General features: G+C 36.6%; 1 protein-coding gene across 1 annotated transcript in view; it reads right to left on the minus strand.

The window, feature by feature from the left end:
• Positions 1-22,765, minus strand: part of LOC118196459 (EF-hand calcium-binding domain-containing protein 4B-like) — a 129,446-nt gene that overhangs the window by 85,348 nt on the left and 21,333 nt on the right. The window contains exon 4 of the mRNA XM_085823977.1: positions 14,031-14,177. Coding sequence (XP_085680103.1) covers positions 14,031-14,177 — 147 coding nt within the window. The remainder of the gene's footprint in view (positions 1-14,030; positions 14,178-22,765) is intronic.

The following is a 22,765-nucleotide window of genomic DNA, read 5'->3' on the forward strand; positions in this document are numbered from 1 at the left end:
AAACTAAAGTTATTCACTGCTTCATTCATCGTGAAGCTTTAGTAGCCAAAACAATTTCCGAAAAACCTTCGCTCTATCAAGCCGTGCAAATTATTAATTTTATTAAAAGCCGAGCTTTAAATTCAGGAGTATTTACCATTTTATGCTAAGAGAGGGAAAGTGAACATGAAATGCTATTGTTACATTCCGAAATAAGGTGGTTATCCAGAGGCAAAGTTTTAAATCGTCATTTTAAACTTTGATCATAAATTCAAACTTTCAGTGAATTATGGTTAGCGTGTTTAGATATTTAGCTGATATTTTTGGAAAGTTAAATGAATTAAATTTAAGATTTTAGGGGCAAAGTGTTAATTTGTTTACTGTTAGCGATAAAATGAATACAATAATAAAAAAAAATCGAGCTAATAATCAAAGAATTGGAAAATAATATTTTAAGCTTTTTACCTCTTTTAGAAAGTTTTCTAACCGAAAATCATTTTTAAATAAAAGAAGAATTAGCATCCACCATTAAAACTCATTATTTTTTTATTGATAAATAATTTCAACATGTATTTTCCCGAGGATTATGAAAAGAAAGGTGGATTAAAATTGTTTTGTTGAATTGTACCTGAAGTCTTATCTCGTGAAGAACAAGAAGAATTGATAGAAATTTCTTGCGATTCGAACTCTAACTGAAGGTTTCAAAGAGAACAACACTTGTTGACTTTTGGCTAAACCGAAAAAAAGAATTTAAAGGCACTTCAAATAAAGCTATTAAATTTTTATTGCCTTTTTGTAGAACCTGTTTGGAAGAACAAGGATTTTCTTTCATGTTATATTTGAAAAATAAATGCAGAACAAAATTGAAAGTGGATCCTAATTTTCTGTTAAAACTAAGTAAAATAAGACCAAACATATAAAAATTGATCTCTCCTAAACAGGCCCAAATTTCACACTAAATTTTAGAATCAAAGTAATTATAACTTCAATTTTGATTATTAAAATGGTAACCAATTTTAATCTAGTATTTTTTATGTGTGTGTATTTAATACAAATAGGCAATAGGTTGTGCAACTGACAAAATACATTTTTTTTAATATTTCAGTTGCGAAACTGAAAAGTAATCATTCTAAAATGTAGTGGTGGTACTAAAGTTTTTCAATTTTTGTTTACTCGTTTGAGAACGGCTAGCATATATTATGCAAACCTCCGTGCAAAATAGGAACTCGGCTTTCCCCAAAAGTGACAAATCTGATGTGGATACCACATGACCTCCTCGTACGCTCTATTAAATTACACACATTTTGTGCTGCACTTCATTTAAACTTATTTCCTCGAATTATTCTTACTTATTTAACCGATCCCTGAAGACAAGTTGAAAAGGGCATCCAAACCTGCAAACTTTGAAATTAAATATTTCGGTCCATTTTATCGTACGGAAGTCAAACTTCTTATAATTTTATTTTTGCATAAGGAGTGTAACACTTTTACAAATATAAGTATAGGAGCCTGGAGACGGCATTAGAAGCTAGATTTCGTTATTTGTCCCAAATTCCTATTTTTTTAATTAACAATCTTCCAAAATATGAGTATTTTCCTCATTTTATTCACTTCTGTAATTTTAAGTATATGAGCACGACCAACGATTTGCACAACTAGATGTTAAAACAATCCCATAAACAAAATTTCAACATCCTATGGCTAATCGTTTTTAAGTTATGCCAGACAAATATATGCAAACAGACAGGAGACAGGAGACCATCAACAGAGCAACTGCACCATCATTACGACTCTCAGCTTTTGTGCTCTATTGATGGAAACTATCTACCATCCGCTATCAGCGGTATTTATTTGAAATAAAATTTTACAAAGTTACAATGGATGTGCAAATATACATATGCCATACAGAGACATATTATACAGGTCTTGTGGTGTTTACATAGATGGCAATGTTTACAATAAAGCTCATAATATAAATATTTAGAGAATTGTTACTTAGGTTGAAAATTTATGTTTACTGATTTTTATATAATAATTTTGAAGAATAACCAAATTATATAATATAAAATGTAATTGTACATTTTAAGACAGTCTAGAAATAAATGAGTAGTCTGTAACTGTAGAGATAAGTAAAAGGTAAACAGTTCTTGAGAATATAAGTAGGTCTTGAATAAAAGAAGAAAACAGTCCTTGAGTTGTAGTCTTTAAATTAAAAATATTTGAGTAGAAATTCATCGAAGTCAAGATAATTGACATCAAACATAATGTACAATGATGAATACAATAAGATTAGAGAGGACGTAACATAGGTAATTAGATTTTCTATAATAAAAATTTAAAAAAAAAAAAAAAAAAAAAAAAAAAACATGATTACATCATATGACACGAAATTTTGAAGAAGGATGAATCCTTAGTATACCGAAGTTCCCAAGTGGGAGGGAGTATGCAAGTGGGGGGAGGGTGCAAACAGACAGACGTCATGGAAAATTTTATTCGTAAGTACAGACGGCACTCAAAATAATAATAATAATAATAAGCAAAATGGATTCGGGAACGGTTGAAATGGATATTTCCGTGGAAATATGATATCCGAAATTTTTTGCGATTATAATATTTCTCTTGTAGAGACATTAGGATTTTTGGAAGCAGGCAAGATGAAAAATTAGCAACTAATTTTGGTTGCTAATTTTTCCGTGGAATTGAACCACGGACCTTTGGAGTACCGGCCCAGTGTGCAAACCACCACACCCCGAAGGCACGCCAAGAAGGTGAGAGAAATACCTTATATACTGCCCCTTTTAAAGCGCGACTGGGGTTTTTAGGGAACCCAATCGCCAAATCCTGAGTGGGGAGAAATCATGATCCACCACCCCTTTTAGTTCGGGCGCCACTGTTGAGACATAAGGTAAATTTTGGAAGCAGGCAAGATGAAAAATTAGCAACTGCTTTCGCCGGGAATTGAGCCACGGACCTCTGGAATACCGGCCCAGGGTGCAAACCACTACACCACGAAGGCACGCCAAGAAGGTGGGAGAAATACCTTATACCCTTACTTCGAACAAGGAAGTAAAAATATCTGTAGTATTCAAAATTTTCGATGTAATCATCTCTGAAATAACGCCTTTGAACAAGGTTTTCAAAGAAATAGGTAATTTACTGTGTTTGCGGTTGTGTTGAACATGCAAAAACGCACGGGTTGAAAACAGGTGGAATTCTGTCATCGGCCTTGTGAAGCGAGTATTCAGATCAAGTACTTTCCATTTTCTGCCCCACCTGTTACTGCAGGTGGCGCGCGGAAGCTGTGGTTTTCAGCTTTATGTTCGAAAATGCTAGGAAACTGGGTTTATTTTTCTGCTTCTTTGACCCTAATGAATACTTAGTTCCCTCCCCCATGGTGAGTAAGCCTAGAATTGCCCATGCCTCAAAATACAATACCCGTCGGTTATTAAACTCACTGGTTAATAAACTCCCAGCTTATTAAGCTCAAATTTCTACGAACCAAAATCACCATATAATAATCAATAGAAAAAACACCATTTATTGAACTCATCTCCGCCGCTCAATTGGCAGAAGACTGATTCTTCATTGCCAGAATATCCCACTTTTAAAAGCTTTTCGTAGTTACACATTTAACGTACTGCGAACCGTACACATACGTTCCATTTAAGGTATTGTGGACTGTTCACACATATTTATCGTTCACTTACGCAGTGCTTCAGTAAAGCGTTTGACTGAAATTTTCTTGCCTCTCGGTCCCTGTACCTATGAGACATTGTTTTCAAAGTTCTTTATCTCCATTGTCTCCACAGAATTTCTTTATATTAATTTTAGCAAAAACAGTCCTTTACATTAGAGCAACTGTAAATAAAAGTGAGGGTTCTTTCTTAAATACCAGGTGAGATGAGATGGAAGTTGTCTAGAAACATGAGTTTTGAAACTGTATAAATCCCTGGAAGAAGCATTCATTTAATTTGTTGAGCTTAATTCATAACGTGTCGAAAATGCCTAAGTAAAAAGGTTTAAGGCTAAAAGAAAAGGATAAATCTTTAAGAGATCTTAATGCTCTTGGTAACTGCATAATTGCAGCCCTCCCTTCCTCCTAAAAAGCTGCGTTTACATAGGAATTTTCCAAACAGCACTATGTAATTTAATTAAATAAAAATGAAATGCATTTCATATTTAATGCATCTTTTTGGTCCATCCTTTACAGAAAATAAGAATTAGTGTAAAGGATCCTCCATGAAAATTTATCTTTTCGTTTGCCTTGCAGCTAAAGATACACATTTGGAAATTATCAACGTCATATTCACTTACCTTGAAACGTTTTGTGAGCAGGCGCGGAAGGTGTGCCAAGATTTTTTCCGATAATGATAATAACCTGGTTCGAGCAATTAAGGATTTGAAAGAATTTACCAAATTAGTTATGATGAATGGAAAATTAGGATGAAAAATTAGCAAATGTTTCCTAAATGTATAAGGTATTTCTCCCGCCTTCCTAGCGTGCCTTCGAGGTGTAGTGGTCAGCAGACTGAGCTGGTATTTCAGAGGTCCGTGGTTCGATTGCCGGTGAAGGCGGCTGCTAATTTTTCAACCTCTCTTGCTTTCAAAAAATCCTAATGTCTCTACAAATGAAAATACTGAATGGAAGTTTATTCCCCCAAGAGGGCGCCGAATTTTGGCGGATTATGGAAAGCCGGGGATCAAATCCTTTAAATGCTGAAAATACGCATTATAGTTGATCGGAAATAACTTATGGAACCTTCTTCACTTTGATAATTCAAACTGAATCCATATTAAATTCGCGCCCTCTAACATTTCTTTTGGCGGATATGAATGACTTAAAATTTTTGACTCCTGGTCATTTCTTAATCGAGCTTTAAATGATTTCTATTCCCGAACCATAAGTTATTGACATTCAGTCAATAACTTATGGTTCGGGAATAGAAATCATATAAAGCTCGATTAAGTTATTGACAATAAGTTAAATATGTGACAACAAATTTCGAAAATGACATAAACCTTTTAGGAATTACGGAGTACTAATTACTTGAATAATGTACATTACCGAACAAAGGGGTACTTTGAAAAATAAGACATAAAATTTGGTGAAATGGTTGTGATATGTGAGGAAAATTTATACCCCATCTAAGTTATTAGGCCGCATAGTAAAACCCTACGCTGCAAATGATTGAATGATTAGGGGAATAGATATTAAAACTAAAAATGGGATTTTAAAGAGGCCTGTTTCTAAATTGGGTTTTACCTATTGAAATTAAACCTGAAGTAACAGAAGTATTATATTCCTACTTTGAAATATATCATATTTTTGCCTGTCGCATTTATATCTGATGTAGTTCATTCCTGTTTGTTGAGAAATAGCATTTATTATATTTTTATATTTTATACTGTAATCCTTCTTATCTTTAAAAAAAATTAATATTTGCAGTATTACAAGACCGGGCGGCATGTCCAGACACTGTCTGCGCTTCTCTTTTTATAGTTTAGATATCTAGTCAAAAAGTTAATTGAACGAGATCAAACGACAGTTTCTTTACCATTTCCAAGATAATACTTACCAATGAAGACAGTTTTATCAGGAATTCTCATGAGGGTTTATCAGGAATTCTCACGTGTCGTAAAGAACAATTTTTGTAAGAATTTGTATATGTAATAAGTACATGACCGGGCTATATATGACAGAAATATTTAAAAAATGGCATCATTTTTAAAGAGATAAAGAAAATGCATTTTTAATTCTTTGACTCTACTTTTGTGACGGGGGGGGGGAATTATCAGTGGTTTGAAAAAAACCGTGAGGAGCGGACGCAAGCGACAAAATCTCACCATATTTCTAGAATTAAAAATACTCGTATTTATTGCTGATCGTTGGGTTGTAAAAAGTGACAGTCCTTGTGTCAGTGTGATAATAAACTAGAAAATTTCATAGATTAGTTCGTCATCGTTAATTACTATCTCCAGCCTTACCAGGAATCATCTTCTACTTTCGTATTATCTGAATCAGCTGAGTCTGAGATCATGTCATCAGTGGAGTTTATTACTAACATTTATAGCTGTTTTCTGAAAAATATTTTTCGGTTTGTTTTGAATTATTTGTTTGATCTGTTTTTCTTTCTTTCTTTTTTTTTTTTTTTTTTTTTTCCTGTTTTATATGTGTTGGTTTATCATTGAGATTACTTATAGGCTGATGGTTTTTAAAAGTTGGAGTTTCTGTACTAACTGGAGTCTGAGTACCAAAGGACAGAGATAATTTACCACCGCTGGCCTAAGACATCCCTGTTCGTGGCTGCTTGCTTCCCATTATCCTTCTGGCTTATGCATAGGATACTATATTCCCAGTGACTTTTATAGCCTGGACTTCCATTTCTAATATCCATTTAGGGCATGAGGGTGAAAATGCTGCATGTTTACTCTTAGAATTTATACACAGTGACGAAGCAGTACAGGTACAAAAAATACACTTCTGTTAAAATATATCGTTCCAAAAGGAATTTTACTGATCTTGTGTTTTTAAAGCGATGGAATACGTGCTGTTCATGTAAAATTCTTAAATTATGAAAAATAAAATCAACATGCATGTTTCTAGGTTTCAGATCAATACGAATCTTAATTTCTGCTCATATAAACCAAAGATTCGAAAAGACTGTGATGGCAGGGTTCCCCGATGAGAGGGGGACTTCCCCTCGTTCGGTAGTAAAATCCCTCTTTCCAGCGAAGAAAAGATCCTCATGTGAACCCTTGCTCCACTGCACGTAATTAACACCCCTTTCTAAGTTGTTTTGACAGATTGCTAACTAAGGTAGCTTTTGCAGCTGTCGAACGACACTCGTGTGTAAAATCAAGAGAATTTGCACATTATATCGAATTTCTTAAAAACTAATGGACAGATATTAATAAAATTTGGTGTGAATACACATTTATAACAAAGAAAGAGGCTACCTTTCAAAAATCATTTTATGTACGCATTGTAATCAGTAAAGCGTATTGTATAGGGTGGGTCAAATAAAAGTGGCCAGGAGAACAGAGTTCCAGATTATAAAGAAGCACGGCAAAGGAAAGTAAAAGTGGCCCGGACGAATGGATACGATTGAACGTGAAATGTATGCATATAACCGCACCATGTGATGTGCACACCCCGTGTAGGCACACCACATTATTCCCGGTTCACAGCTTAACAAAGTTGTGGAAACAGTGTGGTCAGTTGTTTGCTCATAGGTTTAATGGTGTCAAAGTGCCGGCAAAGAGTGCCATCCAACGATTAGTCAAAAGATGGCGTCAGACAGAATCTGTTTTCTGATCTGTTTTTTAAATAAGTCAAAAATATTCTCAAACGTGTCCGAACACCAGAAAATGTGGCCGCAGTTCTGCAGAAAATGCTTTAGAGTCCTACCAAATCAACCCGCCTCTTGTCGCAAGAGACTGACATATCACATCGATCATGCAGATAAATACTGCACCTGGACCTGAAAATGCATCCCTGTAGAGTGTCTGTTTGTTGTTCATGCATTAAAACCAGTAGATGCTCCTCAGTGCCTCCAGTTTTGTGAGTGGTTGCTCAGTGAGATAACAATGAACGGCTTGGACATGGATCTATTCTTTTTTTCTGAAGATAGTCTGGTTTCACCTGAGTGGTTATGTCAACTCACAGAATCACAGGTTCTGCGCAGCGGAGAATCAGCATACCTTCCACTAAACACCATTTCATGATCAGAAGGTTGGGGTTCGGTGTGCATTATTGGTCCCATGTTCTTTCATCAGATGCTGAATTTGGAGAATTACATTTCCACCATTTTTAACCCATTTGTGGCAGCATTAACTGACTAAGAAAAGACCTACAGTTACATCCAACAGGATGGAGCAACTACCCATAGGCAGCCAACACCTTGGATCACATTTACACAATCTTCACGCCTGACAGAGTTGCTAGCAGGGGTCAATCTTGTCTCAGCCCTAGCTGGACATTCAGGTAACCTGATCTCTCGGTGTGCGATTACATTTTGTGGGGAATCCTCAGATTTAAGGTATATCGCAACAACCCTCGTAGTCTTCAAGAACTGCAGCAGACGATTTTGGATGAGACTGCAGCTATTCCTGCAGCCCAGCTTCGATCTGCCTTCAGCAATTTCTTGACCATGGTCCAAAAGTGCCAAGAGAGGAATAGTGGTCAATTTCAACATTTGCTACAGTCAGGTTAGTACTGATATCCTTTCCTTTGTTGTGTTTCTTTATAACCTGGAACTCTGTCCTCAGGGCCACTTTTATTTGCCCCAACCCTGTAGAATGACGCCTCCATATCCTCGTAGGTTTTGAGAGAGGACAGCAAGAAGAAATTATCCCCCAAGAGCATCCCGGATATGCTCTATAGAGTTAAATTCAGATGATCTGTCTGCCCAATCTATGTGGCGAATATCTTCACTTTCCAGGTAACCGTTGAATAGCTGAGCCCTACGTGGACGAGCGTTGTCGTTCATTAATAGGAACCCAAAACTAACTGCTCCTCTGAAAACTCGAACATTGATAAGATTTATGTCCGAATTTTCACTTAGATCCTTTTAGATCTATTCTCTAAGATCTTCTCTCTATACTCCATAGTAGTCAGGGAGCCTTTATCAAACACAAGCAAGGGTGTGTGGTGATCCAACATAATGCCTGCCCAAGCCATTACATTTCCAACGCCGTCATGATCCTTTTCTCTGATGAGGGAGAGATAGTATCATGTTCCAGGCTCTCTCCAGGTACGGCGGGAATTAGTGTTCACGCCGAATCTTGATTCATCTGTCAAAGGCATGGTGTTCCTTTGAAGTCTGGTGCAGGATGAAAGTGAGCTTCTGGCATACAGCGGGTCTATCTCATGAAACCTGCGGGCAATTGTAGGCCGTGGAATTTGGTATCCAACAGCAGCATACAGCTCAAATGAGAGCTGTGAAAGTGTAACAATCCTGTATCTCCGCGCTGAAGGTGCCAAAGAATGATTTTCATTCGTTGTTATGGATCTTGATCTATATTGTTCAGATCTTCTCGATATGAATCCATTATCCTGAAACTATTTCCACAAACTTCAGACGACACTGGGCGTTGCATTGAGCTTTGAAGCCACCTGAGCTTGTGATTACCTGCCTTCAATATACCGGCAATTCTCCATCTTATTCCGTCATCATCCAAACGTTCATGGCTATTCATTTTGGCTGATACCTTATAAAATTTACGCAACTCTTGCGAGAAACACGGCGAATATCTTGAGGAAATACAAGCACACAAGCCGCCAAAAACACCCTCGTGTGCTTTTTTGCCCTCCACAATCAGAGCTCTGCAGACACGCATGTGTACGCTTACGTATTCGACCCTAAATATTTGCATAATTCTCCAGGGGCATGGTTAGTACCTTTGCTTCAACATGTTTCGTAAAAACAGCCATAATTTGCAAATTCTCTTAATTTCATGGGCGAGTGTTTAATAGTATCTCATGACGAGAGCCTTTAAGAGGAAAACCATAAGAGAGATAAGTGGAATAAAGTAATAATTAAGAGGAGGTTCGGAAAGAAAGAAGAAACGATCGCTGAGATTGTGACCTTATGATCGCTGAGATTGTGACCTTTATGAAGTGGCAGCAAATTCCTTTTTAATTTCTGAGTTTGTCAATCAAAAGGCCCTTAAATTCGCACAAAATATGAAATAAATCAAAACCAAATTCGAAATTCAAATTTCGGGCTTCGATATACCTATGTTTGGGTATTCAAAATTTAATGGCTCTGTGTGCGACCTTTTTCCCACAATTTGAGGAACTACATACATACAGATTCTTAATTAGACTGCTGGCCATTAAAATTGCTACACCAGGTAGGAATGATCTGAAGAATGTCAAAATTACATGAAAGAAAGAAGAGGGTGAGATATGCAAATGCTTTAGTATTTCAGCGCATTTAGACGACAGAAACGACATATGAAGCTCTGCATAAAAGAAATTTTTTGTAGTGGATTTCTAATTTGGAAAGCGCTTTGTAAGTTTGCTCAGAATATCGTTATAACTCGAATACTAAGAAGAAATGCTTACTAGCAAGTGTCGGAATTTGATAGAGGCAGGATCGTTGCCTATCGAGCGTATGGATTATCGTTCCGTGATATCGCCCGTCGCACTGGTCGACATCCAACCACTGTCATGCGAATATGGAATTAATGGGTTGCCGAGGGACATACTGAACGGCATGCAGGGCTTCTACGCTCTCCCATGAATAACGCTGGAGAGGGCAGACAAATTGTGAGGTCAGCCCTGCAAAATCATGCAGCAACATCACGGACCATTAGTCGACAAATGGGCATATTTGCAGCGCGCCCAGTAACCGCCTGCACGGTGCATCAGCGTTCGCAGCAGCGTGAACCATCAGCATGGCGACCATTACTCCGGCTTCCCTTGACAATGCAACATAGAAAGAGACGGCGACTCTGGTGCTCCGAACGACAGAGCTGGATACAGAAGTGGCACAATGCTGTCTTTTCAGACGACTGCCGGTTCTGCGTTCAGTATTCCGATGGCCGTATATGTCTCTGGAAGTTCCGAGGAGACCTCATGTCGCCTGCCTGCATTCGATATCGGCACAGGAGCACTGCGCCTGGTGTGATTGTTTGGACAGCCATTGGGTATATAACAAGCACATCTCTAGTTCGATCGACTGCAATTTGAACACCAATCGGTACATTTCTGACATCTTACGTCCAGTGGTTGTGCCCTATCTTCGAGGCCTGCCAAACGCCATCTTCCAACTAGATAATGTAAAACCCTGTGTTACATATCGTGTTTTGGCTTTCCTCGATACACAGGGTATTAGACCGCTGCCCTGGCCTGCACGGTCTCCAGATCTGTTTCCCATTGAAACCATCTGTTCATGGGTTGCTGAGAGACGGGCCCGCCACCACTCTCCAGCTAATGCGGTTGATAAATTGTGGCATAGACATGAGGCAGCATGGAATGATTTACCCGTTTCTGTCATCCAAGCCCAGTTCGACACCATGCCTAACCGGGCAAGGGCCGTTTTAGCTGCCAGGGGTGACAGCTGTTTCTACTAATTTCACACCACAGTAAACCCCCCGATTTTTACCCACACAGTACACAGTAAACCCCCCGATTACAAATTTAATAATTTTGTCTTCATGCCGTACTGTTCACGTACAGTAAATATCCTTTTTTTTTTTTTTTTTATTTGCTCTCTTTCATGGTGTAGCAATTTTAATGGCCAGCAGTATATTTAATAACAGACATAGAAATTTTATTTTATGTATAGTCCTCACGCGCGCATGCGCAGCACGAAACCCGAATTTCGAATTTCCTTTCATTTATTTTGTATTTTGTGTAAATTTAATGAAATTTTGATTAAAAGCTCAGCGATATAAAAGAAAATGTGTTGCCACTGCGCGATGTAAAATTTTATTTTCCACGGGCTGGTTTGCTAACATTTGCCGAAGCACAAGATGTTTAATTTTCTTTCAAAATGATTTTGATATTAATTAACAAACTAAAGGTTTTAAAAGCGATAAATACATAGACATATCAATTAATAATTATTAGCTGCACCCGTGAAACGGCATAAACGGGATTCATTTAAATCCCTACGTATTTTTTGTCTTTTATAATAATAATTTTAGGTGGATAGCAAACAAATAAATTGCCACTGATTATCGAAGATTCTTTTATCAAAAGAATGTTAATCGATCAGGCTTCATCAGCAGTTCTCAAATATTTTCCCCCGGGACCATTTTTAAGGTGCTTTTCATTATTCAATAGGCTATTGCTTTTATTGATAATGAACCTCTCTTAAAACTGAACTCTTCGAGAAGATGGGAGGTAGTTCCCATCTTCTCTATCCACCTCCCATCTAACTATTTATTAAAAAAATATCTGATGTGTGCATCCGATGCCTTTCTTGTATGAGCTGTACACATATTCAATTTCATCAAAAACAACCGCTTCCTTCATGGTGCTTTGATTTTTTTGCAAAAGAGTGTATTTTAGTTTTAAAGATTTTTTTTCTTACAAAACTTGCCTAAATGGGCCGATAAACTGTTGCGATGGCCGTTTAAAAATAAGTTACATTACAAATCGAAACAATCATTCTGTGACATGAATATTTTTGCAAGTGTTAAGCAGTTTGAAGAAATTTATGTTAGACAAAACTGCATGAAAGTCTAAAAAATAAGCCTCTTCGTATTATCATAACGATATAAATCCAATCGCAAATACTATCTCGCTGGCTTTTTAAAACATGTGTATGGCATTTATCATAATTACATCACCATGTATGATGAACTAATCTGACCCTCGAAGCTTCCTGAAAGAGTCAATACGCCCCGCGGGTTATACACAAAATTCGATTGCTTTCAAATTATTATAGGAACTGAAGGTAAACTAAATAAAAAAAATTTTTAAAAATTATTGTTAATGTAATTAAAAACAATCTTACCGTAAGCAAGGTTTGTAACAGCAAGCGCTTATTTGGTATTTTATGTAATGAAAAAAAAAATTATATTAAGTAAAAGAGAAATAAAAAATTATATTTCTGTCTAGATGTGCTATATTAATCCATAGATATCATAAGATTAAAATGCTATAAGAATGCAATCAAAAAATGCTTGTTGTATTTCTTCGAAATTTAAAGTAAACTGTTGGATTTTTGTTATTTTTAGAACTTTGCCCTGTCTTGATAACTCACACCTGCATAACTCGATATAAATTGCTTATCTAACAACATGACCGTTTTCCGAAGTTTCGCTGTAATCTCTGTTGCTTAATAATGAATAATCTGTATGTGTATATGTTTCCTCGTACTGTCAAAAAACGGTAGAAACACCTATAGTAACCTAATTTTGAAGACTCCACCCTAACATAGGCACCTCGAAGCTAGAAATTTGAATTTCGATTCTTTTTTAAACTTCAAATTTTGTGCAAACTTGCAGAATTTTATATTAAAAACTCTGCGATTTAAATGCTTTGTGTTGCCACTCAGCAAAGCGAAAGATATTTATGTTCAAATTTAATTAACAAACACAGCTAACAGCTATGTAAAAGAAGTGTGATACCACTGCCCAAAATAAAATATTTTAATTTCCCGCGCCAGTGTATTGCCATTCAGTGAAACGTAAGGCATTTAGTTTTTTCTTAACAAATTAATCAACTATTCCTGAGAACTAAGCAATTTTAAAAGCAATAAACGCGGTTCTTCATATTTATTATTATTATTACAAACTGGATCCGTGAAGGACACTAATTGGATTCCTTAAAATCTATTTTCTTTTAGTAATAAATATTTTAGTCAGCTGGCCGCGCAAGCAGCTGATGTATAAAATAATTATAAATAATCAGCTAAAATCCAGTATAAATGGAACTAAATGTTGGTCAAACAACCGGACTGTGTGATGACTAGGAAGTGCCAAAAATGGATTATTTAAGTAAAGACGTTAAATATAAAGCAAAATGGTAAATGCACTTGGCTCAATAAAAAACAAACATCCGTAGTATATATGGAATTCAGCCTACATACACTGTATTTCCTCGCGTATTTTTCGCCTATAAAAATCTGATGTAGAGGTACATGGTTTTGAACCATAGGCACTCCGTAACGTATAATCAGTGGCATTGGCAATAAAAATGGGCGCGATTCAAGTTACGGGGAAGCAGAAATGAAACTCTTATTAGATTATGCAATGTTACTATTACTATGTATTTTAATTGGAATGTAGGAAACTGATAATACTGTGAGAATTACCTGTAGTTTAGTTACGATTCCTTTTCATTTGTTTTGTTCTTTCTCTGGCCGTTTCGCATAAATGCTTCACATAATTTTCCTCTTTCGAATTTCGGACGATGAAATTAGTTAAAGAAAGGGAAAAAATATGGTATTTATACCTACATTCCTAAAATACTTCATTGGAAAATAATAAAAATGCATCCATTAATGAAGATCCACACATAAATATCGCCATGTATGTGAAAAATGTGCAAAAAATTGCTTTATTCAAAACATATTTTGCAACTAAGTACTCACCATTTTAAAGTAGACTGAAGATTTGTCCTTTCACGTTCCGAATCTTTCAGGTCGGCCGCCATCTTGGAAATGAAGTTCTCGAAATTTGAACGCATGACTGGATCTTCTTTCTGGACTCGCCGCCACATCTCTCGTATGTATTCCTCACTGCAAGAGAAAAATTTGTATTTTCAGTATTCCTGTTTTTGTCAATGCGGTTTTTAACTAATTATTCCTTTTTGAACTCGCTGGAAAACGCTCCATTTTCAGAAAGGCTATTTTTTTAAAAAAAATTTTTAAAAATTTTTTATTAGGCCGCTCTGATGGGTTGACCATCCCCGAATCTCTTAGTTCCATTTCCCTCCCCCCCCGTTACGTCTGTACTTGCGGACAGACCAAAAGAAACCCTTTTCCAAGACGAAATGTCAAATAAATTTAAAATTTATTTTTTCATGACGTTTGTGCGTACGATGTACGTATGTATCTCGCATAACTCAAAAACAATTAATCGTAGAATGCTGGAATATTGCATATGGGAACTGGTACAACATCTAGTTCTGCACTTTCCTTCTGTTGCGTAATTTGAAGGAAAGGGCTAGAGGGCGTTGCGCTGTTGCTCGCATAGTTGAGAGAGAATGAATTTTGTTCATGTTGAAGGCGGCGGCCTAAGAATACGCTCTGTATATAGTGAATTAAAATATTGTTAAAAATTTTAAAAGTGTTAAAATTCGTAAACTCACTAAACCACCATCATCTGATTTAGAAATGCACAAATTATTTCATGGTGCATGCGGCCGAAAATTAAGGCTTTGTGAAGATTTTAGGTGTTCGACCTAAGTGTTTCGATTTGGATTTAACAATGGATATTTCATATTCAAGGAACAATGGAATTCCAACTAAAGGTAGGGAAATCTTAATTAATTATTTAGTGATTATTTGTAATAAATTAGTATTTATTATTGCTGTCGTGGGTGTATTTAAATTAAATAAAATGGAAGATAAATTAGACAGGTTGAAACGTAAACGTTCCACACTGAGATCGTCTGTTACAAGGTTAATTAAAGTGATTGAAGATAAATTAAAAATTGAAGGAGAGGAAAATTCGATTAAAGAATTACGGGAATTGTTTGAATTAGTAACCGAAAGGAAAAATAATTTGAGAACGCTTGATGATGAAATACAAGACTTAATTGAAGAAGATTGTAGTATAAGCGAAGAATACAATGACAAATGTATAATTGCTTGTAGTCAAATTAAGCAGTTTCTAGGTGCGGTTACCGCAGTACCACCAGTGTTGATTTTTCCGATAATAACCCTATGTGCTATATCTGACTTCGGATCTAAAATTTTCTGAAGAACACAAAAACCTTGTCTAAAACTTAAAGGTTTATTTAACTGGAACTTCAACACTGATGAAAACTTAACATCACAAACAAAAACTTAACATCTTGGGTGGAAAACTTCAAAGTGCTTTAAAGTAACAGCTATGCCGGCACGGTGAAGAACACTTTCCTTTAAAAGACAGAATCCATCTAGTCCTTTCGGCGTATATCTCCGTTTCGCTGAATTCAGACATCCGCTCCGACGTGTTTTGGACTTAAACAGCCAGGCTGGAACTGGAATAGGACTGGATCAGGACCGGAACTGGACTGGAACAAGACGGGAACCGGAACAGGACTGGATCCGCAACAAGACGGGAACCGGAACAGGGCGGAAACCGGAATCTCTCATCACCTGGCTTCTCCCCGGGCAGGTCTATTCTGGCTCAAACTAAAAGGAACTGCGGTGCCACTAAGGAAAGCACCTCCTTTTATTGCCGGCGGTTGCCGTTACTACAGGCGACTTATGCAAATATTTAACATCCTTCCACCTAAGGGGGAAAAAAAAAAAGAAAAAAAAAGAGAAAAAAAAAAAAAGTGAACTTTCACATCAAAGTAAAACAATGCCAAAGAGCCTTAATATGCCAGTCTGTCCGGCGGAGTTACAGTTCTACCAGATCGTGTTACAGGCCTGACAGATTTATCATCTATGTTGAGTTTAAGTTCAGACAACGAATCTTGTTTTTCATTCTGCAGCTTCACGGGTACATCATTTTGCGCTACCTCTAAAGGATACAGAGTTCGAACTGCTCTAAGCAAGATTCCATTTCGGGTCTTTACTCTTGCAAGTCGATTTATTCCATCAGGTCCTGGAAGTAGTTCTATGACACGACCAAGTTGCCAAAAAAGTCTTTTGTCACTACTACCGATCAAAACAATATCATCTAATTTAATAGTAACTTTCCTTTCAGCTCTTTTATGCGAAACCTTGAGAATTCCCAAATATTCTTTACGAAATCTATTTTTAAATGCTTCTCGTACAGTTTGAATATACTGAAATCTTCTTTGTAAATTACTTGATTTAATACCGTATTTTATATCCCGCAAACTACTAGTTCTAATTTCTTTTAAAAAGTCGGCAGGAGTTAAAGCTTTAAATTCAGGATCGGAAGGAATTACTGTCAACGGTCGGTCATTAAGAATCGCTTCACAGTCACACAGTATCGTGTACATTTCTTCATAATTTAAACAAGCATGTTTAAGAACTTTCTTAAGGACTTGCTTCATCATTCCGATCAGACGTTCCCACCAACCACCCCACCATGGAGCACCAGGGGGAATAAATTTCCATGTTATCCGCTCATTGGCTGCCTGCCGATTAATTTGTTCAAAATCTATTAATTTAAATGCATTTGAAGCTCCTACAAAATTAGTTCCATTATCACTATACACAGTTGTGGGTTTACCTCTTCGTGACACGAACCGATGAAAAGCCTGAAGAAACACTTCTGTAGATAGAGAAGTCAGCAACTCCAAATGGACCGCTCTATAAACGGCGCATGTAAAAACACAAATCCATGCCTTTTCTTTGTTTCTCAACAATAAAGGACCCCAAAGGTCTATACCCGTTACTTGAAATACTGCTGAATCATTTACTCGCTCTATTGGCGGTGGGGCTGATATGTGGTCAACAGGTGCAGCAGAATATCTCTTGCAAGTAATGCATTTACTCAAAACAGAACGCACCGTTCTTCTGCCAGATAACAACCCAAACCTTTCCCTTAAGGTATTCAGTATATATTGTACACCTGCATGTCCTTTCTTTTTATGTTCTTCCATAATTAAATTCCTAACTAATGGATGTTCTCCTGGTAATATTATAGGTGTTCTAAACTCTAACGTGTCATCTCTTCGAAACGCACCAGTTTTAATTCTTAGAATTCCCGCATCATAAAATGGACTAAGAGTTCGTAAGCGTGCGTCTTCTATATCCTGAAACGATTCCGATTGAATCAAGCGAATAACAACCTTTTCTGCAAAATCAATTTCATCAACAGTGAGTTCACCTTTCCTTTTTTTCTTATTTCTGCAATTAAAGAAAAATCGTTGAATCCAACCAACAACTCTAACTGTTTTTCGATAGCTAGAAAATCGCTCACTCAAACTAAACCTTTCAGTAGACACTAGAGATGAAACCACTGCCTTTTTTTTCTCGCTGGCTATTTCCGCTTCATCAGTTATAAATTCGGCACACGGCCAATTTTCTTGCGATTTTAAAAGCCAGCTCGGATCCTCCCACCATTTTGACCGGGAGAGTTGGCGAACTGAACACCCTCTACTTGGAAGATCTGCAGGGTTAAGGTTACCAGGTATATGCCTCCAATCCTCCACACGTGTCAAAAGCCTTATTTCCTGTACTCTATTTTCTACAAATGTGCCCCATTGTTCTTCCCTTTTTATCCATGCAAGGACAGTAGTTGAATCCCTCCAGAAAAATATACTTCTGGCCTCAAAGTCTTTTAGAACGTCTGCAGCAAGACGAGATGCAATAGTTGCTGCTAACAATTCTAATCTTACAATAGTAGTTTCCTTTTTACCACAAGGGGAAACTCTAGACCTAGCCTGAAGCAACTGGACTTTAACTGATTCAGGTTCTTCTACACGAATAAAAACTATTGCCGCATACGCTGCTTGACTGGCGTCACAAAAAACATGGATTGAACACTGTTTTGGCTGATATCGTATCCACCTTGGAATTTTAATGTTTTTCAAAAGAAAAATGTCCTTTACCCATTTCAAAAATTTACTTTTAATTTCGGTGTTAACTTCTTCGTCCCATTTTACTTTTGTTTCCCATGTACGCTGTAATAACATCTTAGGTAATATAAGGACTGGACATGTTATACCGATGGGATCAAATACTTTATGGGCTATTGCCAAAATACTTCTTTTCGTAACTTTCTCGAAACAAAGATTTTGTAAATTAGCAACATTTATTTGAAGAGTATCGCCTTGTCTTTCCCATAACAAACCTAATACATTCGCAATAGATTCTGTTTCTAAACTACAGTCGGTATATTCCCAACCCCGTAATTCAAATTTTTGTTCTGCCATAACATCTGAAGATACTTTCATGAAGCGCTGTAATTCATCTTCACTTCCAACACTTGTTACACAGTTATCAACATAGAAACTATTCATTAATTTAACAATAATGTTGGAAGAATATTTACATCTGCATCATTTTTCTCCAAAATTGAATTTAAGTGATATTGAATAACATCTCCAAGTAAAAATGGACTACTGGTTACACCAAATACGACTCGACAATGACGAAAATGTTTCAAGCCATCTTCACCCTTTATCCAAAGAAATCGGAGGAAGTTTCTGTCACTAAAATTCAGGCCAATTTGTAGAAAGGCCTTACGAATATCAGAAATCACCCCTATTTTTTCTTGGCGAAATCTATTTAAGATTGTAGGAATAAATGAAATAAGGTTTAATCCCTTTTCAAGACAATCGTTGAGACTCGGAGAACCCTTTACTTTAGACGAAGCGTCAAATACTGGCCGTAACTTCGTAGTACTATGTTCCTTAACAACGTGTCTATGTGGCAAATAATGATGGAGTAAATCTAATTCATTTACGGGTACTTCCTCTATTATGCCCTCTTTGAGCCATTCTTGGAATATATTTTCATACTCTTGGCGAAGATTATCTATTTCAAGTTGCCTAATCGTACCGTGCAACCTTTTAAGCGATAACTCAAAATTATCCGACAGGGGAGGGTGCCCTTCCAACCAAGGCAAAGACACTACAAAGCGGTCATCTTTTATTTTTACAGTATCAAGAAAATGTTGCCTGGTAGCCTCATACAATTCCAATTTAGTCTTTTGTTCGGATGGGTCCGTAATACCAAGCGAGTCGAGGGCCCATAAATCAGAAATACAAGCCTCTTTATTCAACATTGATGTAACTAAGAATGTTGAACCTTCACTATTCAACTCCCCGGTTTTTCCCATAACCGTCCATCCTAACTTTGTTTCAATAGCTACAAGACCGTTTGAAATTTGTTTACGATTCCCTGTTAATAATCGTCCTGCAACATCGGCTTCTATTAAAATTTCTATGGGTCCTTCTAAACGATCTGTTAAACTTATTCCACAGTCAGCAAGCTCTTTAAGCCATATTCCTTGTCCAATAGAAGGTATATTATTACAAATAACAGGCTGACTTAACGCATCAAAATTACAACTGTACGAGCCAGACATATTAGATAAATGAATTTTGTAAACTTTATGTTCACACAAACTGGTCGTTGTACCGCCAAATAATGCGTGGCTAAGGTATTCCTTTACCGTATACCTGTAACCCATATCTTGAGCTGCGCTTTGCAGAACATATGACCTTTGAGAACCAGTATCAATTATAGCTCGAGCCGAACGAGATTTTTTATCTCCTTTAATTATTACTCTTATTGTTTGCAGCAAAACTTTAGGAGACCTTGAAGAAATGTTGGCAAGTGTTTCAGCCTGATTTGGAGGCTGTTCCGTTGCCCTTGTCTCACTCTTTTGTGAATGGCCCTTACATAGAAAAATATGATGCCTTTTGCCGCATGTAAAACAAACTGTTTTTAATCTACATCTCCTGACAGAATGTCCAGATTTCAGACACAGATAACAAGAGCGTGTCCTTTGGACCAAAACTTCTCTTTCTGACAACGATAAGTTACGCGCCTGAAAACATTCCGCAGAACCATGATTTATACTGGAACAAAATATGCAGCCTTTTCTAGCTTCATTAGAAGAAGTAAACAGTTCAGCTGCCGTAGGTTTTAAGTGAGGTTCTCTTATCTTTAAACCCGAATTCCCTTTCTTATTACCGTGAGCCAATCGATCGAAAACATTGAAAGATTTAGCTGCTAAAGAAATTCTTTCCTCACTTTCAACTTCACCGCGCAAGAAACATAAAAGGCGCTCAAGGTCAGATTCCCTTTTTCTTAAATCGGCGTTTTCGCCGGTTAAACTTTCTGATCCTTTACGCGAAAACCTAAGTCTCTCCCACGTTTTTAAGACTTCATTCGGCAATGCTGATTGTACCAATGGATATAATATCGCGCAATATTTGCCTCTATTTATTCCCAATATCTCCAAGGCTCTTAGATTAGATTCCAGTTCATCGTATAGTTTCCGCAAAGAGCGTGTACCTTGTTTTTGAATAACAAGGGTTATCAAATCACGAATATAAATCTCCGTTAGTAATTCTTTGTTACCAAAACGCGTCTGCAATGCTTCGATTGCGCTCTTGTAACTATCGCCAGTTGGCGGAAAGCTTTTAACTATTTCCTCTGCCGGAGAATTCTTCTCCATAGCCTGTGCTAAATAAGCAAATTTATCATTATTATCTAATGTAGAATCTTTATCAATCTTTTGGAATTGCCCCCAAAATCCTAGCCATTTCTTCACGTTGCCGTCAAAGATAGGCAATTTAATCTTCGGATAATGTAACATTTTATTCTGAACAAAGGATGGATCAATTAAAGTTACATTCGGGGTTCCAGAAGTAAGATCTTTTACTTTACTTTCCAGAAGTCTCCACCTATCAAAATATAATTCAGATTCATCTATTTCCTTAATAAGTAAAGTCTCATCTGTAATTTCTTTAAACATTAATTCTCGTATTTTCATTTCAGTATCAAACAAAACTTTAGCTTTCTCGGAAATAACTTTTATTTTAATTAATTTTTCTTCCTGATTAAATTTAGTTTCTTCATTGTCAAATTCATTACAAGCTTTACTGAATAGTCTTCTATACTGAGTTCTTGCTAATTTTAAAGCTTCCATGATTCAAAAATAAAAAAGTCGCTTACCTTGCAGACAATATCCTGTCGCTTGATGCCAAATGTTGATTTTTCCGATAATAACCCTATGTGCTATATCTGACTTCGAATCTAAAATTTTCTGAAGAACACAAAAACCTTGTCTAAAACTTAAAGGTTTATTTAACTGGAACTTCAACACTGATGAAAACTTAACATCACAAACAAAAACTTAACATCTTGGGTGGAAAACTTCAAAGTGCTTTAAAGTAACAGCTATGCCGGCACGGTGAAGAACACTTTCCTTTAAAAGACAGAATCCATCTAGTCCTTTCGGCGTATATCTCCATTTCGCTGAATTCAGACATCCGCCCCGACGTGTTTTGGACTTAAACAGCCAGGCTGGAACTGGAATAGGACTGGATCAGGACCGGAACTGGACTGGAACAAGACGGGAACCGGAACAGGACAGGATCCGCAACAAGACGGGAACCGGAACAGGGCGGAAACCGGAATCTCTCATCACCTGGCTTCTCCCCGGGCAGGTCTATTCTGGCTCAAACTAAAAGGAACTGCGGTGCCACTAAGGAAAGCACCTCCTTTTATTGCCGGCGGTTGCCGTTACTACAGGCGACTTATGCAAATATTTAACAACCAGCGAGGAATCCCCAAAGTTCTGATTTAAACCAGTCTAGTGGTAATGGAATTTTGCATATAAGTTCCAGTTTTAGTGGGAGTAGTACTCTGAAATTACCAAAATTAATGATTGATAAATTTTGGGGAGACCCCAAGCAATGGAATGAATTTTGGAATAGTTTCGAAAATTCGATACATAAAAACGAAAGCTCTCAAAAATACAAAAATTTGCATACTTAAAAACATTCTTATCGGCACAAGTTTCGAATGTTGTTTTAGGCTTTGAATTAACGGAAAGTAATTATGATAGTTGTGTAGCATCACTAAAAGAGAGATATGGTCGAAAAGACCTGATCATTAATTCATTCGTGAATAAAATTCTCAATTTAGAAGCCGTTAAAAATTCTGCTAACGTAAAGGCTTCGTAAATTGTATGACAAATTAGAAGTTTCGATTCTTAATTTGGAAACTTTAGAAGTAACTTCTGGCTCATATGGACATTTACTAATTCCAATATTATTAAAATTAATTCCGGACGATTTAGTTTTGGAATTTAATCGGCAAAAGGATCGAAAGATAAATTGAAGTTTCGGAATTAACGCAATTTATTAAAACGGAAATAGAATGCAGGGAAGTTTCAAATCTAGTATTAAATGAAAGGAAAAATCCTGTGCCTCTGCGAGTCGATCAATCAAAATATGAAACTAGAAAATATGTAAAAAATACACCCACGGCATTTCATACTGCAGTTAACCGAAAATGCATCTTTTGTGATAATTTGCACTAGTAATTTAAATGCGAAGTGAATGTTTCTGATAAATTAAAAAAACTAAGATCCGAAAACCGCTGCTATTCTTGTTTTAAAAAATTTCATACATAAAAAAAGTGTAGAAATAAAACTAAATGTAATAAATGTGGCGATATGTATCACAATGAATCGAATTGTACTAATAAATCCCCTGTAAACAAAAAGTCGGAACAAG

This window comes from Stegodyphus dumicola, chromosome 9, assembly GCF_044657685.1.
Source record: "Stegodyphus dumicola isolate Sdum_Otavi_A_Nest chromosome 9, ASM4465768v1".
In the NCBI taxonomy this organism is placed as follows: domain Eukaryota; kingdom Metazoa; phylum Arthropoda; class Arachnida; order Araneae; family Eresidae; genus Stegodyphus; species Stegodyphus dumicola.